Below are 19,335 nucleotides of genomic sequence, written 5' to 3'. Positions count from 1 at the left end.
TACTTTGTATTATTTAATACGTTTTTGGTGGATGATAATAACAAAAATATATCTCATAAGCAGTGAATTTTACTTTAATTATGATCACAGTCTGAGATGAAATAAGAATTGACATTGAGAAACATAGTGAAATCAAACCAATAGAACAATAGATATTTCATTGAAATCTAACGTAAGGTATAAGAAATCATAGGCTTATAGGGATTGAAGAGATTCACATACATATTTTAGTGAAGCGACATCGGTTGCAATAGCACACAGTACCGAAGCTAGTTGACGAGATTGTGTCATCGCCCTATAAATCTCTCTGTGTGTGTGTGTGTGTGTGTATGTATGTATGTTCGTGTGTCCTTTTTTTTGCACAAAAATACCGTCGATACTTTTCGTCGACGATGCAGCGACACTACTACAACCAAACCAATCATACGTTATCAGCACTGAATGTCATTTCCTTTTTGACTGACAAAAAGAGAGGAACACTCGTCTTCATTTCATTTTAATACAAAAACATCTTTATTCAGTAAAGTAGTATCATCGAATGCGATGCAGTGCATGGCCAACATAAAGCTTATACTAAAACATTTTCAATCTACGGTAGAAAGGCACTACATGTATTTGCATCAGAATGAGAGATTCATCATAAATCACACACCAACATACACACAAGGAAACAGTTGTAAGCCGAGTTGCTTTCTTAACAATCAGCGAAACATCCATAAACTGGATGCATGCGATAACTTCTTTGGCCATGCTGAAAAAAAAAAATATCGAGCTGCGCTCTTCAAACAAATAACTATATAATGAAATATCACAGAGTATCTGTGGTGGATAGAATAAGAACTTCACTGGATGAATCACTTATTATTGATCAGGGATGTACATTAAGATCGAAAAACTTATCCCGCACGACAATCACAAAGATATCTATTTTGTATGAAACGCCGTTTTCTGAGCGGAAATTTAAAAAGTGTAAGAAAATCAAGATCTTTTACAGTTTTCAATGCAACACAAAACAATTAAACGGTTCCATAGTGCAAATTTGTGTCTGGTCTGAAAATGGAAGAAGGGAGACAAAATAATCAAAACCAATTTCAGAAGAGATTGGTTAAATAAAAAACAAATACAATATACGTAAATGAAACGTCATGGTGAAATTAAAGCTACATTATCTGCGTCATCTCCCGTAATCAGCGATAAATAAATTCGACAACGACCACCAATTATAGCTTAGATGGCGCACTAAATGATAACTTCACACACATACATGTACTTTCTTTTATCACAGAAGTTCGAGGAACCCCAATTTTTTTTTTAAACTGTCAGTGTGCTAATCCTGGTTCTGTTTCTGCTGTTTCAGCATGTTTAGCCGTTTAGCTATACAAAGCTGCAATTGCATCCTCGTCGATCAAAAAGCTCTATTCGATTGGCTACCATGATTATATCGTGATCTAGTTTCCATGATTTGGTGGCCGGCATGCCATCCGAGGCACCCAGAACACACGTAATCCGTTCATTTAGCTTCAGTAACACCGACGGACGGACCTACTCGACAAAAGATAAATCCACTCGCTGAGAGAGAAGAGCGACAAAATTGGAATATCAAAAACACCAAGAATGATGAGTCTAAGATGAACCTTTAAAAACGAGCAGCATATCCTAACAACAGATAATATTATGGCGCCATTCCGCCCAATAATCTATACAATCATTGAGACTTACTGGGCTTGTTTCCGTAGAAACAATTACGCATCAGCAGATCAACGGTACGAGAAATAGGGCATTGTTTATCTGTTCCATACAGAAGCGGAAAACTAAAGGCTCCGGATTAAGAAAACCTGTAGGCAATCATTTCACGAACAGCATCTACAAATGCATAGCAATGAAGAAGTGGTTTCTCTTCCATCACTTCGACACCAAGATTTCCAGACACACATATTTTGGTTAATCTTTCCCAAACGAGGAGAAATTGTTTACGCTTTGTCATCTGTGTTATTTGCAGGAAAGATCACAAGAGGAATTACGCAGCAGTGGATATCAACTTGTAGATGTACAATTCATTATTAACCCCGCGGGGTCATCCCACGAGACCGACTACCACGAGTCATACAGCCCATGAGTTCGACTTTAAAAAAAGGACCACGAGTCATACAGCCCGTGAGTTCGACACTATGCAAATAAGGCCAATGATTTCGACACTAGGTAAAAACAGCCCACGAGTTCGACATCACAACACGGGTCTTAATGTGTCGGTCTCGTGGGCCTTGTTTGCTTAGTGTCGAACTCATGGGCTGTATGACTCGTGGACTGTATGATTCGTGGATGTCGAACTCGTGATGTGCACCCAACTCTTCTGGATACACTAGGGCAAATGATAGGAAATATTCCCTCTCCTCGTTGCTCCTGCATGTTAAAACATATCTTTGACAATGTTCGTCAGAGACATTTAGGACTGATTACAAAGATCACAAGACCAAAAAAGTCCAGGCCAGCTTTCAAAAAAAAAAAATCCAATTAGATTTCTTGCTTGCATCAAATACTTCTAGGTGCACACTTCTCCCTCTCATATTATTATGCAAATCACTTCTACAGCTCAATAATTCAACACATATTACTCTCCAACATAGAACACAAACATTTTTAAGTAACGGAGCACATTTACCGACATGTCAAAACATTTACCACTTATTTAGTTTCATATAAAGTGGAGAATATTATCAAACTATTTAAGAACTCTTCAATCATAATCATTATCACAGTCATCTATATCAACTCCTCAATTGGTTTTAATTAACACTGTTCATAAAACACTATCCCACTATTGTAGCTGGAATTGGATATATTTTAGGTCATCACGTATCACATGATTTCATGAGACAAGAAAGTTTGTTTTACGTAAACCAAGGTTAAACAAACGCTATAAACGTTGTTCATTTATCCGTAGTTTGCGGGTTTAAAAAAGTGTAAAACAACCACCTACATAACTATATCTGGTGTACTCATGTAGTCATCAAGGATGTGTGAAATAAAAAAAAATGCGATGAATAATGAAGAAGGAATATGAAAACATGGACAGGTGACATTAAATAGTTTGATGATATTTTGCTGCAGGAACATACAACACAATGGAAATAGCGTTTATTTACGATACACCAGAACAGACGTCTTCACAGTGCGTCTATAATTACGTGAACACAAATTCTTCATCAATAACAATATTATATAATACAATGCCGGTCAGTATGTCAATTTAGATGACACACATACACCCAAACACATACACGCAGACACGCAAACATTTATTATGACACATCCATTTTGCTTTTTTTTTCACTCAACAACATATTTTTCCCCATATCTAACAAGTCAACATATTTCATGACATCCCCTAGCTTGGAACATTACAATAGTGAGTAATGAGATAAGTAGGAATAGGAGCCATGGTTTATTAATTCATTGATTCATTTACTTGCTTATATATTTATTCATACTTGGTGAAACCGTCATTGCATCAAATTCATTCCCTAATTGAATGAAGAGGACGTCATATAACAAAATATGCGTCGTTGTTATGCATGAATTTACGGGCATTTTGCAATATTGGCTAGATAGCGCCTGAAATATAGGGCATGTCCTCCAGACTATTTATTTACTTATTCAGTTTTTTTTTTTCAATGTACATGGCCTGCGCCTAAAAGACATGCCAGATCGATACAGCGTCATTGTGCCGTTTCAATTTAGCTCGAGATTAGGATTTACATGTGTCGAAATAATCTACTTCAATTTACTCTGGCAAACTCTGATCATTACACGTGGTTAGAGTATCAAATTAGCGAAAATGAGGGAGCAATCCTATGATCACATCAATAAAAAAAAGACTTGCATAGGGCGGCAAATTTGGGAAGAGACATCATCCTCAATGTTGTAATTTTATTTGGTTTGAACAGAATCTACCTTCCATCGCTCCAACATTAACGCGTAGGTTTGACCTTTGAACTATATCTCTACAGCATTGCATTTTACACCAGACCTAAAATCCCTAGCAACTGCCTCTTGAGCGATGTCAGCATCATGCAAGCATTTAGCTTGTTTTCTTGCCGCTCGTAAACGAATCTGACGATAAAATGGCAAAAAGTCCTATGTAGACTCTCTCCGATGTAAAAAAAACAACAACAACTGATGGCTTCGTGTGGACGTCGATATTTCCTCGACCACAGGAATTTAGACATCGTCGCCAACGAGGTCGCGTATCATGTCATCGACTCTCTCGACTTCGCCCACAGCTGATCTGAGCCACGGAGCGTGCTCGAATTCGTCATAAGAGATCTTGTTATCATCTGCAAGACAAAAGAAAACAACAACAAATATCATATCTCTTCGCGTCTAAAAAAAGAGGAAACTTAAACTGTTATCATTTCTTCATCTCGATAAATGTAAAACCTAATGAACCCCGATTTACTGGATATGAATACATTGTATGCTATTCTCTTTAATATCACTGTTGTAATGATCTCGCGGTGCTTATTTCCTTCGATTTTTGTTTTTTGATTCAGAAATTAATTACGACGACATCGTATTCTATGAGTAATCATGGAGTTTCCAGCACGGAGTTCACCTCCTTGGTCCCAGTTATACCTATCACTGTATTGGCGACGGTAGTTGCATCGGTGTTTTCCCCTTACTTGCCTAAACGACAAAACCATCTGCCTAGAGGAATGAATGGGATGAACTTTTAAACTCCCCAGCAACGACAAACATTTAACCTTGCCTACGAATGTAAAGGCTGATGACCTTGGCGTCAAAAAATCATCCGCCCCTCAGTCTCAGGTTGATTATCACCGAGTGTGCGTGGGTAACACTACGATTAATGCCATTATGCACTAGCTATCAGCTTTCACCATTACTATATTGCCTGGATGCGCGTTGGTATCTCTCGTAATTCATGGGAATCACATTATAGCAGATGGTACAACGATATTCATTACACCACTTTTCTGCCCAAAAATGTTGTGTTTCTTATCACACGTTTGTTCAGAAGAATTGTTATCAGAGTGAAACGAATAAAACGATATTAAAGTCAGAAATTAATTTCAATTCAAGTGATTTAAAGCTAACCGTGCGGGATTCATAAATTTTCTTGTATCCAAAATTTTGTCACGTGAGATGGGTCTCAGATTATTATAGCTCAATGATCCTTATACAATCACACTTAGGTTTAAAACTTGGGGAAAAGACTGAATTTCATTTCAGAAAACGGCTCAGAAATCTACCAGCATGGGCATGTCATAAACATTGTCAAACAATTCAACATTAATAACAGCATGACATGAAACACATGGTATAGATGAAAATGATATCAATTTTTCGTCCATGAAAAATGAAGCGAAAGTACTTTGCCGTAGGGGTGATGACATTTTGTCACAAATTGCCAGCAAAATTGATAATAAATCTTAACTTTCTAATTCTTTACCAGGTTTGGTATCAGTTGAAGTATCTTAATCATTTTGAAGTTAAACTATTCTGAAAAATTATAACAGAGACAGAAAAAGAAAGTGAGTGTCTGTATGTGTGTTTCTGTGTGTGTTCATTTGTCTGTTTGTCTGTCCTCAGGTGAATGTGCGTAGAGACGGGAGGGGAGGGATATGGAGCCAGAATGAAATGGGGGTGTGAATCGAAATTACGCATGGAGAGGGCACCACGGCACGAGCCACCTTGGTTCATTACCTCTTTATACGTGGGACAGTTATGGGTCAGACAGCAATGCGAAATAATTGAATGGAAATTCCAGACGGACGTTCAATCTTTTCTTTTTCTCCAAACCCGTCTGAAACAATGGGTCGCTCCGCGGTTAATACGTGGAATTCGAATGCATGACATTCAATTTGCTTGGACATTCAAAGGCCTGATATTAAAGGAGACCCCCAGATGATTTTAAAAGACAAGTCCACCTTCATATAGACATGTGGATTGGGTGAATGCAGCAATATTGGTAGAACACATCAGTGATAGCTTAAGGAATATCGGACAATCCGTTCAAATCTTAACTTTCTGTTCAGTCGATCACTGCTGGATGAGGAGACTACTAGGTGATGTCGCATGATTGTGTACAACGATATAAAAAGAATATAAAGAAAAATCAACATATTTTCACTTTTTTCTCGCATAATAATAGAACATTTGACTCGCCTCTTTCAGAAGGCAAAGGGATACTGACGTATATTAATACGTCAGTGACAAGTCGAGGAAATGTGCACTTTTTTTCAAAAAATAACATTTTCCTTTTAATATCGTTCTACGCATAAGACATCATATATACACTGTAGTAGTCTTCTCATCCAGCAGTGACTGCGCATATACTTAAGAAATTAATAAGTTTTGAACGGATTGTCCGATTTTCCTTGATTTTTTTTTCACTGATGTTTTCTACCAGTATTGCTGCATTCACTCAATCCACATGTAGAAGGTGGACTTATCCTTTAAGACTTTTTCATTGGAACATTTATGAGGTGGTTATACATACAGAGTTTTAGAATAATATTGCATAGCGATTTGGATGAGGAATAAGAAGGTTTTCGAAATTCATAACAAATCACAACGAATGAAGATGATGACGTAGCAGCTTCACATAAGAATGCATGTCTGGATGATCAAGGAAGCAGAACAGACAAAAAAAAAAACACATGCACAAATTCTACACAGGTTAACTTGTTATCAAGTAACTCGGTTAACTCAAAATTTCTAGGTTTTACAATTGACAATGAGCTAACTTGGAATTATCATATTGATAACATTTGCAAGATAGTTTCAAGAAATATTGGGATTATCAATCACGTTAAACGGATTCTCCCTATGTCAGTGCTTCTTATGATAATGTTGTATTCAACTCTCATTCTACCTTACCTCAATTATGGCGTAATGGCATGGGGAAATGCAGTACAAACAAAAATAGACAGAGTTCTTCTGTTGCAAAAAAGAGCAATGCGATTGATATGCATTACGGCTTATAGATCACACACTGATGTCTTGTTTAGAGAAAACCGCATTCTTAAAATGACTGATTGATATCGATTTCAGCTGGGTTGTTTTATATACAATGTAGAAATTAAGGCTACCCCTGCTGCATTTAAGGGGATGCTTCGAAAGAATAAAGTTATACATAATTACTCAACAAGGCATGCGAATGATTATCGTCTTCCTAATATCGAACTAGTTTTGGCAACAAAAATGTATGTTTACTGGTCCTAAGCTTTGGAATTCCTTCGATTATTCCTTGAAACAAGCTCAAGTATAAGCTCAAAAATATGTTTCTTGATAAGTACTAGTAATCGGTTTCATGGTAATTACATATCTGTGTATTTCAAGCAATGTTTCTAGAATTACATAATTACGTATACTCGGAAGGTTATCTTCTGTTTCATTCATTATTCTAATGACATATTAAATGCACACTGTAAACATTTTGTACATAAACCTGTACTGTGCAGGGGCCGCGGAACCGGGGGGGGGGGGGACTGCAGCCCCCCCCCCCCCACACACACACACACACACACACTTTTGGATCGTGAAAAAAAAAAGAAAAAAAAAGAAAGAAAGGGGAAAAATCGGGGGGAAATCACACTACCCGAATTTCTCACAAAAAGTGTTCTTCAGATCGCTTTATCTTGATTTTAAAAACGCAAAAGCTCCGTCGAGTGTGTGTGTGTGTGGGGGGGGGGGGGTTGACCATGATACACCCCCTCCGGCTGGGCAGCCCCCCACCCCCAAACTGAAAAACGTTCCGCGCCCCCTGCTGTGTATCATTATATGTATATGGTTCATGATTGTGCCCTTGTAAATAATGTATATATGGTGTTTTCGTTATAACACTTCGCCTTTTCTTTGATATTATTTTGTCTGTATTCTGTAGGGGGACTACATTTAACAAGCAGTGCTTCTAAGAAGTCCCTCCACATTTGTACATGTTGTAATTTTTTCTAAAAATACCACGATATTTTGTATATATTATAATCTGTATATTTATGATATGATATCCACTATGTGTTATACTCTTTATAATTATGATATAATGTCCACTATGTGGAATACGAATAAATTTCATGAATGTCATGAATTTCATAAATAAATTTCATGAATTTTATGAATAAATTTCATGAGTTTCATGAATTTCATGAAAGCCAATACATTATGTCTTTGTTCAGTGTAGAGTGTATCACATTTTGGGGTTTTCAGAGTATTGGTTTATCTGCTCAAGGACCACGATATCTTCCACAAATTTAAACATGGCACCGTCGATTTATGTTTATTACATGATGTGACATTATATGAGTTGTCTGGAATGTCCCTTTAAACCAGGCATTCTTCCGTGGACAAATTGTAAGGCGCATATACACGTATAGTGGCCCAAAACGTTAATTAAAACACGTGTATAGGTGAAACTCTATACCTCTCATCTTTCAGTGCAATTTCAGCCGATAAATCATAATGATTGAGTGTGATATGTAATCACAAGAACTGCTTATTATCATCGCTTCACTTCATGGACTATCGGTAGCCATATACGATATCTCCAATTTTATGCTCCCTATAGGCATAGCTATCAATTACTCCCACGTGTTGATCCTTTTCTGCTTATCAATTATCCACGATCATATTTCTTTGGTTGAGTCTTAATATAGCTACAGCAAATTAGAAGTAACATCAGAAAGTCTCTCTTACTCAGACTGTAGGCAGATTTCATCTTCAGTGTTCCTGGTTGGCGCTATATCATGCGTCAATCTTTTTTTTTTTTTTTGGGGGGGGGGGGAGGAATCCTCTTCTTCATGTTCAATGTCCTAACGGACAATGAGAAAGTGAGTTATGCCATGAGTCTCTCTGAGATATCTGATCTAATGAGCAAACCGGAACATGTAAGAAATTTGAAGGAAACAATCCTCTTTCTTAAATAGTGGGGAAAATAGTAAATCATCATATTTTCTGAGAAAGCAGTTTTTTTTTAAGGAAAGATAGAATGCTGTCCAGTGAAAGCAGTGTGTGATTTGCAACTATTGGCATTTCAGTTAAAGTGCCTCAATTCTATATTCCTTTTGACCCACCTGAATTGCAGGTTTGGAAAGAACCACTAGTAGGCAAACAGCGGTTCGAAAGTATAACCATCCCTGATCGATGGCACTTATCATTTGATGAATAAACTATAAGAAAGTAATATAATACTGGCCAGGACTGTGATTAAGGGAGTTGGGGACAATTGTATCATGTCCGGATATACGCAGCTTGGTACGGCTATTATTGGAGACACGAATGATCGAGATGATCTATTACATCGTAATTCTAAATTTCGTGCAAGATACGATTTACGTATAGGATTTATTGGAACTGTGCTAGTCCACATAGCATGAGTCACACCATCGATCAGTATTTGAAGGCATAGACCCATCATTTGAGACACTTATAGCATTTAGTTCAATTAAATTGTAACTGTATGTCTATCTTATCCCTTGCTTATTCATATCAATTATGTTATTTGTTCCTTTCTTAAGTTTTCTCTTCTTCTTTTGTTTCCAATATATCTATTAATCATTCAGAACAAAATATTATTAATATATCTTATATCCCCGGAAATATGAACGGGCAGGAATCATGAGTCATCTCTGGAATTGTTCTACCGGTGTGGACAAAGTGAAGAAAGCATGTAAAATATGAGACGCCTTTGTCACCTCATGGTATATGGCTGCCTATTTTACGTCGGAATCATTGAAGGATTGTTGAAATTACGACCTCTTCAATAGGATAAACCACTTCATGTTCGATTTGAATGCAGTTACCTTTCAGTACGGAAATTTGCAAAACTTCAGAAGTTCTATAACTTTCTTGTTTTTATTGCAACTGATTGACAAATCGCCATTCATCGACGTAAACAAGCATCATTTATACAATGTTATCTTATTCCTTTTTTGTGTTTTTTCTTCTTCAGTAATAGCCATGATAAAAATCATGGACATAAATCATGTGTCCCACCCGAAAAAAATGTATGCCCATGGTTTTTATCACGGCTATTACTAAAAAAAGCATTGAGCAATCGGTGGTTATTTACGTCGATGTAAGGCAATTTGCCAATCATTTACAATTTCTCTGATTATCTATTATGTTAACATGGAACATCTTCTGTAATGGTGTTTTGCTCGATTCCGTTAAACTTATTCATAAAAGTGTTAAATACAAGCATAGAACTAAGCCAAGCAGTAATGCAATTATCTGATCATGTCCACATGTGTCTAGACGGGTCATCCGCTGACTCAGTGGCGTATTGTGATGGCTATGATCAAAATCCACGAATTAAGATGTCTGGAATACACCCGAGGCGATCAAGAAAGAATGACAGGACATTAGAATAATAGAATAATACTGTTTTTCACGATTTGTAGCAAAACAGGTAGGCAGAGTGACTGAAAACTTGGCATAGCAGGCTTTCTATTGGCTCCATGTTTTGCTTTGTTTTGTTTTGTTTTGATTTGTTTTGTTTTGTTTTGTTTTGTTTTGTTTTCACTCAAAGTGAACATAAAGTACACCGAGATGGATAGTCGCAAATGAGTGCTACAACCTTTATGTATAAAATGTCATGCTTTATGCACTATACAATATAAGATACACACCGATTTTAAAAAGTAATACTAGTATTAGAAAACTTTGTGGACTCTCAAAACTTTGGTTCCGGGTGTTGTTGGGGTTTTTTTTCGCTTTACTATGAAACAATCTGTGTGCGACGTTTCTGGTTTCTTTATCAAGACGTTAGTTTGGTATGTCTCTATCTGGATTTTCATTTAAATTTCTTTTATGAACATTTTCTTCTTACAAGCACGTTTCTTGCAACCGACAAACCATGCTTCCGTGTGAGCTCTTTCCTAATAATTTGAAGTTCATGTCACGCCTCTTTTCCTAATGAATTGTATTTGCTGTCATTGCGATATTGATGGCGTACGGTTGATATGTGAATTTTTAAAGGAGATGAAAATAAAATAATGAAGCGGATCCACAACAGAGAAAAGTTCTGATAAAAAACTTAATCACTTTGTGGTCAAAAAGGGGCATGAGCTACTTAGCGATCGAGAGAAATGAGTAAAATGTCAGTTGATTATGAAACAGTATTGTTACAAAATGAAAGATGACAAAACATGACCAGATAACTGGACTGGTCATTAGGACAGTATATTTATATGGCAAAGGTCAAAAGCTGGCCAGGTGGTGAAATAATTGATTCTTTTCCCTAAATAATCAGGAACGAGGAGGTTTCACAATCCCTGTGATTACTCGATTATATGACATCGTAATGACCAGTCCAGATATCTGCTCATGTTTTGCCATCTTTCAATTTGCAACAATACTGTTTCCTAATCAACTGACGATTACGGGGTGATTTTTAAAAGCGACTGACGCTTATTCAATTCGTAAACCTTTGTGAGTGAAAAACTGTGTGACACTATCATTTCTTGTCTGCTCGCTTCTGCCGCCTCAAATTTGGTTTATGAATGGATGGGTGTGATGGAGAAAAGCTTACGGTTTGTGTCTGCTGCGTTGAACGCCCCCTCTGCGTTGAGCTCGTTCGTTCCCGTGACAATCGATAGTTCTCTCAGGCTGACTTTGCGATCGTGGTTGCGATCGTACATCGAAAAATGCATCGGCAAATTCACGGCTTGGAATTGGACTTGATTCGTCAGCTCCTGTTGCATTTCACCATCGCCAGCCAGCCCAATAGCCACGTCAGATTCCTCAAAGTCAGACTCATCATTTTTCGGAATAGCGCCATCAGCGTCGAGATCCGCCAGGGTGATTGGCGGTCGTACGTGGGGGCGTGCGAGGACTGACGACAGAAAAGAGCACAGAAGCGTCGTTGTCATGGCAACATACAAGAGACTCCCAAGACGATCCATAGCGACTGTTCTGCAAGATATCAATAAAAAAATATAATAATAATACATTTCATATTGGCATGGTCTCTCGTGAAGGAGAATACAGAGGAGAAGAGACAGATGGTGGAGCAAGGAAGTGTTGAAACATGAGGAGGAGGAGGACCCCAGGAGGAGGAGGAGGAGGAGGAGGAGGAGGAGGAGGAGGAGGAGGAGAAGGAGGAGGGGAAGGAGGAGTAGAAATCATGGAAGTACAAGCATGCGGAGAAGAAGACTAATGATGGTGATGATGATGATGATGATGATGATGATGACGTTGATAGTAATAGTAATAATCATTATCATTACTTTTATAATTGATATTATTGTTACTATTGTCATCATTTTTATCATCATCATCATCATTATCATTGTTACAAGAAGAAGAAGAAGAAGAAGGAGGAGGAGGAGGAGGGGGATAGGATAATACTTGTGGTGGTGATGATGATGATGAAGATGATTATGATGCTTAAGTATGAACACATAGTAATCAGCATAAGAAAACACATCTAATACGGACGAACAGTGGATGTGGACAGATGGTAGAGAAGGAGTAGATGGAGAAGGAAAACAGAAAACAACAACAAAAACATGCCCACGCCAAGTCACCACATTGCAAGTATTACAAAGTGTCAGTACTTAGTCCTTTTTGTCTTTCCCATGCTTGTATAAGAAAATTCACGAGATAATGAATCTGAGAAGCAAATGTATTCTCAAGGTTACTTTGAGAGAAATCATATCGCAACTATTATTTGGATTGAAATACTTCAGACTAATGTAATGCGCTGACAGATGAATATGGAACATTTCACGCCTCCGAAGTCACGAAGACGCAGCAAGTTAAGCATATCTAAGGGCCTTTATACCCTCGGCTAAGAAGCCTTAAAGTGCAAGGAAGTCAAAGTTAGGCTAAGAAATGTGTGTCATGTTTGGCTAGAAAAGCTTCCAAGTGCTTCGATTCACTTAAAGTACAGAGAAGAGTCATCCAACAGCTGCAAAAACAATTTCATGCGTTTGTCATCGCCACGAAAACACAGCACGTGTTTATTAAGTTATCGTGCTTCTAGGAAAAATGGAACATGGATGTCTCGTTGTCACCTTCCAAGTGAACCATGTCACTTCACAATCTCATTTTCGGGCCAGTGAAATGTATTTCGCAACATTTTATAGCAAGTGAAAATTCCCTGCATATGTCTCTCCTCCGCCATGTCTCACACTACATCTTTTCTTTCCTACAAGCTCATCTTTTGTTATGAACGTGTATGTTTATGCCACAGCGAGAGGGCCAGAGATTCAACATTTAGAAGATTTAGAGCAAGAGAGTAAGAGGAGAGAGAGGAGAGAGTTCATATTTTGTTTCCGACATCTACTCTGCACTACAGCAGTCTTGCCTCGCTTGAAAGCAGTTGCAATTGCTGTGTACTGTTCAGTACTTCGGCATTTAAGAGTCGTTCAAGGCGTACGTGTCACGGTAATATGGTAAAAGTCTCTAGAATTTTAATGTGTTTGCCTTAAATGCTAAGACTCTTTTAGAAGCCCTTGTCAAAACTATAACATTATTCTTTTTTTTTTATTTCGCACCATGATCCCGCATACATGTGAAAACTAGTTATCATCTGGATTCATCTCTTTACTCTTTTATTTTTCATACATCTCTTTTACTTTAGAGATTTCAATGGATACAATAAAGCACAGATGAGTATTGTTCAATTGTTAGACACATGATAAGTTGATAGACTAACAGACATACAGACAAACAGAAGAAAGAAAACTCACATGGATGCTTGCCCTTTTTAACGTTAATACTAATACATTCATAAAAATAGCTTAATTCCCAGGAAAACGGAAGTGTCGTCGAAGACACACTACAGTTACCGGTGTCTATTATGACAAGGCAACAAGTCTTTACTTTTCAAACAAAATCGTGGTCCACGATAACATATCGCTGCTATTTATAAGCACGTATAATTATCGGCTGAACATCCGGTATGAAACAAATGCTAATACATTGCATCCTAGCATGGAGAGTGCTCGTCGGAACGATTTTTCCCACCATTTCCTATGCCAACCAGGCACCAACGCTTATCATAACATCCACCCCACATCCTCCTCGTATTCTCTCCCGCCGCCTCTCCGACTGCACACAGTTAGCGTGGTCAAACCTCAAACCCGAGCATGCGAAGTACTCCGTCAGCAATCCCTAAATTGAAAGCTAAACTTGTTCTTCTTTTTTTGTCCACCTAGAGTTCATGGTCAGACCAATATATTTGAAAGTTGCATGGTCAGACCGACAGGATGGAAAGTTGCGTGGTCAGTTGATAAAGCCATCCGCAATTTGGAATGGGTAATTATAAATTCACGATTAATTGTTTGTTGTTGGTTTGTTGTAGTTTTTTTAACGAGATATCAGCAGTATGCATAATATTGAAATCGACTACAATAGTTTACAATAGTTTATCTTTGACTGAACCTTGATTGTCATCATTGTATAGTTTTATGAATACTCTGCTTTGATTGGAAAATGAAAAGACTTAACACGACATACACGATTAAGGGGCTAGCGCACTTCGTGTTTGAAATGCTCTTTCATGTTTTATAGCGACTCTAATAAACTCAGAAAAAATAGAACTTAAGGAAATGTGAAAGTAAGTATTAATGAAGGTGATGATATCATTGTTTCACTGCTCACCCACTTGCTTGCACAGAATTCTTCATTAAGCTGCAGGGTGTTTCATTTCTTAATGAATGGCAATAAAATAATCGGCGCTAATTCCCATCAAATGAGGTTAAAGTTGTGGAAATGTAGCAGTGATGTGATGGTGTTGACAAAACTAAAGCCATAGTTGGCAAATATTGACTGAAAGAATATTCATATTTTTCAGGTACATTATGCGAGGAGACTGTCACCGAATTCAATTTGCATAAGTAATTCTTATGTGACCATTGTAAGACGGATAACTATTTAATACGGACGCGTAGAATTAAAAAAAAAAAGTCGTTTTATCTACTTTCGTCTGAAACTTCTGGAACTTTCATGTTCTTTTGTCCGGCATGTTATCACATTCATAATCACGTGATTCCTGTTATGCAGAGTCAACTTTGAGTACCTCTTAATGTAATTTGGTTTGCGGCTTTCGCATCTTCATTAGCTCAAACGGACTTTGTAATGTGAGACAGGCATTTCTTTATCTCTTACACATCTTACAATAACCACATTGCTTCTCTTCGCTCGTCTTTTGTCTTCTGTTGCTGTTTGTCTCCTTTGATAATATCTACCCTCTCTGCCTTTCACTCTTGAAAGCAAAGTTCCGTTCAAAGTAACATTCAAATGGATCATTTATTTCATTCGTTTATTTTCTCGTGAAGTTTTGTTTTGTCCCTTTGACCAATTCAGAACAAAGGACTGCTACATGAACTGATGAACAGATAGACTCTATCAATAGTGAGACTGCTTGGCAGCCAATTCCAAAACACTAAAAACATGACGCAGATATATTTTGAGCTCGATGAAGACGATAGGGATGAATAAGTCTTCTATGAACAATGACACTGTTGGGCGTATCTCCTCCAAGACCTGTTACCATTGTGACCGTGACTTCGACCAAGTACAGACCAACAAAGAGATCTTCTTCGTCTAGCTACTATGTTTGTCGTCGATAAAACATCACGGAAAGATTTGGACAGATAAACAGAGAGACAGACAGACAGACAGACGTCGCCAGGGGGTAGAAATCTCCAGGAGGAAATCTCCAATTCTTTCTCTCTCCCAAGGGTAATAAAGTTCTCACTCTCGATAGACCTTTCTACTGCTTTGTTCTCCAAAAATATGTTTCCTCTTTTTGTCATTGAAAAAAAAAAGTATGATGCGTACAACATTCGGGTCGAACTCGTAATTGTTTATTTCCTAGCGGGAATGATCACATATCATCATGATCATGAGGATCAGGAAAAGGGTCTCTGCCTGAACGTTCTTTGCGATGCTTCAAATTAAATATAAAATTAACGGCGAATTGATACTGATACGTTAGTCTTTTTTGTTGTTCAGTTTGGTAGACTGGAAGTTGAGATAGGCAAAAATAGAAATAAGGAGAGGAGGACATCATTTAAAGATATTAATGAATCTGAATATAGATAAATAAATCAATAAGTAAGTAAGTAAGTAAATAAATAAATAAATAAATAAATAAATACATAAGTAAATGAATAGATAAATATATATATATATATATATATATATATATATATATATATATATATATATAACATATACAAGATGTGTGTGTGGGGGGTGGGGGTGGGTCTACGTGTGTATTATCATCTCTATCTCTACCGGTCCATGACTTCCCTCTTTACGGAGGTCACGTTAGACGAATTTCTTTGTTCAGAGTGTCCTGCGTTCCTTGGAATAATATCCTATTTCATTAACGGATAAACAAATAGTTTCACTCCTTCTTTGGAGAGTAAAGTTATTTCCTTTTTAGGAGGTTCTTTCTCCTTTAAATTCTGAAAATAGCTGACAGACTCCATTCATTGAGAAGCTCCTTTAACGAGCACCACAACAAGAGCAGGTGCACCCTCCCTGGTTATTACAAGAAAAATAGAATTATACCTTGGGGCGCATGTTTCCTTATTACAGTCTAGCAATAACAACCATGCACCGTTGTTTTGCGTAAACACAGTATAGAAAGCTTATGTACATTTTTGGTATACTACAAGAAACATAGGGTAACCGTCTCTCTTATCACAAAATCACAAGGAAGATTTACAACTTTATGTTATAGATACTAAGAATTCCTTTCTTCAAACACAATCACTGGTAATGCCTATAGATACTTTCGCGTAAATATTGGCAGTGTTTACTGCAAAATGCCTTCCGTCAAATTCTAGCAATGTATTAGTCTTCTTGCCATGCAATTTAGAATGTATTTTAATCTGCTATCATATGCATAACTACTCATTTCTAAGCTCTCTTGAAAATGCCTTGGAGTGCAAAACTTTTCTTGCGTGTTAAATTCAGCATTATTCTATCAGCATCAATTCTATTTCCAATGGTCATGTCCGGGAATGACCAGCAAACTTGTACTTTGCTTTATTGATTACCTCCGCCCTCCCTACGAAACAGCCATCACGCGCAAGATAATTATGACCACAATATTTATATGATAACCTTAAGAAAAAGGAGATTTCTCACCTCAGTTTGCTGAGAAAGCGGGAGGAAAAAGAGGAGAGATATTCACATCTAATGACAATATCGTGAAACAGATAAGTGGCATGAAATCTAACAAGCATGATATCGCTTGTGCCCCAATGCCAGCCACAGATAAGACTTGATGTAAATTGGTGAGGCGTGCTGGTGAACGCTCGTACTGTTAGGATCAAGCGGCGCCGATGTTCCTCTGGACTAGACCGAGCGATAAGGAAAGAGAACCGCGCTTAACCCTCAATTACATGCTAGGTTTCGATAATGCTCTTAAATTTTGTTAGTATTCTCCTACTGGGACGTGTGTTTCTGCAGTCATGACATTCACATTTTGTCTCGAAATATGGCAATGCACTTGATATAGTGTGACGCGTTTTAAAATCATGGCTAAACATTTGGATTTTTATCTAAAATTCGAATAGCATTCGAAAAAAAAGAAGCAAACAAATAAAAAAAGAGTCTTTCCAACCTCCCTGATCTGGGTATTTATTTGTTCTCAAAATCGTACGTACTTTCCCCATTGCCAGACGCCGGATTATCCTCACACGTACTTTGATGGGAGTCAAGACCGTCGACATGACAAGACAAACTATACCAGTATGGTGCATTTTCCCCACCACAATCTTTTTTTTTTATCTCTGTGGCATGGACTCCTTTCTCGGACAAATGTAAGCAAAATCCTTAAATCAGTTTCTTTTCTTAAAAGGAGGAGGAGAAGAAGAAGAAGAAGAAGGAGAAGAAGAAGAAGAAGAAGAAGAAGAAGAAGAAGAAGAAGAAGAAGAAGGAGAAGAAGAAGAAGAAACAAGATCCCCTTGCCCGCCATCTCCTTTAACATTTGCTCTTTTCTACCGGAATTATTCTACCAAGGAGGTACGAGGCAAGCTTGGTACCTCCTTGGTGCTACCATGACCTGCCCCGATTTTTGTACATCAAAGCGGTCCCTGGACGTGATATATCCTGATCTCAGACAGATAGGGGTGAGAGGTGCATCTTTGAGAGCATCATAAAAGTGTCAAGTCGACGTTCACTCTTGGCCTTCATAAATTAAACGGGAAGTGAATGACAAAAAGTACCCCTAAAAGAAATCGGCACATGCCCGATTTCGAATCTTGGCAGGGGGTACTTAGAATGCTTGGCTGTCAAAATGAGACCACGCAATGGCCAAAGTAAAAGAAAGAGTCCATTAGACCAACGTAGAAGAAAATGAATACTGTAGGCGATGAGCCCGTCTGCGTTCCGTGTTCCAAACTCGGTAGGACAATTCGTATTTAAAACCGTATGTGCACATTTTTGGAAGAAAAAAAAAACAACTACCTTTCTCTTTCTCCTAAACAGTTGGTTAGGCACTCCACCCGTTTTCAAACCTACATAATGCATAATCTGATAATACACTATATGTTGCTGTCAGGTGGGTGTGTTTGTAAGCACAATTCACAAGGATTACGTGAATACTCATTTTACGTCACAGATGATGCTTTTCTCAAATTTAAAAAGCCACCACCCCTTGCAACTGATTAACAAATTGCCCTACATCGACATACTTAGTAAATTGATCATTGTTTTAGTAGTAGCCATGACAACAGAAATCGTGGGCGTACATACTCGGGCAAGATTCGAACCTACGACCTCCTGATCTCCGGACAACCAAGCCACCACCCCCTGTTATGGCAAACGACCTATTTCTGCTCATGCCCAAAGTGGAACCACGAACTGGCTTATAAAGCTGCGAGCCGTGATTGACAGGTCAAAAACGACGCCATCTCGAAAATATCCTTCAGTTGGATCCATCATCGTTATTCCTGCTGGTGCCACGTAATTCCATCTTATCCGAAAAGTGAATTTAGAATCGCTAAAAGAATACTCATGGGGATGTGGTAAACATTTTCTCTTCATATAGGGTGACACGCCATCAGACTTTAAAGTATACCTACTCCAAATAATATTGAATTTTGAATCTCTAGCAATATTGTGGTCACTTAAGTCTTCGCTAAAGCTGTGTTGAGCCCAAATATGTTAGAGAATTCATAGAATTCATTCATGTTTAAAAGTACACATACTGACAGCGCCACATAAGCACGAGATTTGCCCAGGCATATGAACACCCATACATAGACATACGACCTGTAAGAACTTTACTTCATGAGTAATGCATGGGAACATGCGCAACGAATAAGCAGCGATTACACCTGTCAACAAATT

At 37.8% G+C, this 19,335-nt stretch overlaps 1 protein-coding gene across 1 annotated transcript in view; it reads right to left on the bottom strand.

Moving 5' to 3' along the window:
* Window positions 1–538: 538 nt before the first annotated feature.
* The window catches only part of LOC139710413 (uncharacterized), a 64,852-nt gene continuing 46,055 nt past the window's right edge, over window positions 539–19,335 (bottom strand). Inside the window, exons 2-3 of the mRNA XM_071622330.1 lie at window positions 11,549–11,931; window positions 539–4,334 (exon numbers count right to left, since the gene is read on the bottom strand). Coding sequence (XP_071478431.1) covers window positions 4,219–4,334; window positions 11,549–11,921 — 489 coding nt within the window. The 5' untranslated portion in view covers window positions 11,922–11,931 and the 3' untranslated portion in view covers window positions 539–4,218. The remainder of the gene's footprint in view (window positions 4,335–11,548; window positions 11,932–19,335) is intronic.

This window comes from Diadema antillarum, unplaced genomic scaffold (assembly GCF_040938485.1).
Source record: "Diadema antillarum isolate AM-2024a unplaced genomic scaffold, OU_Dant_1.0 seq00001529_RagTag, whole genome shotgun sequence".
Taxonomy (NCBI): Eukaryota; Metazoa; Echinodermata; class Echinoidea; order Diadematoida; family Diadematidae; genus Diadema; species Diadema antillarum.
The sequence above is the reverse complement of the archived record's forward strand: the minus strand, read 5'-3'. Positions and strand labels throughout refer to the sequence as shown.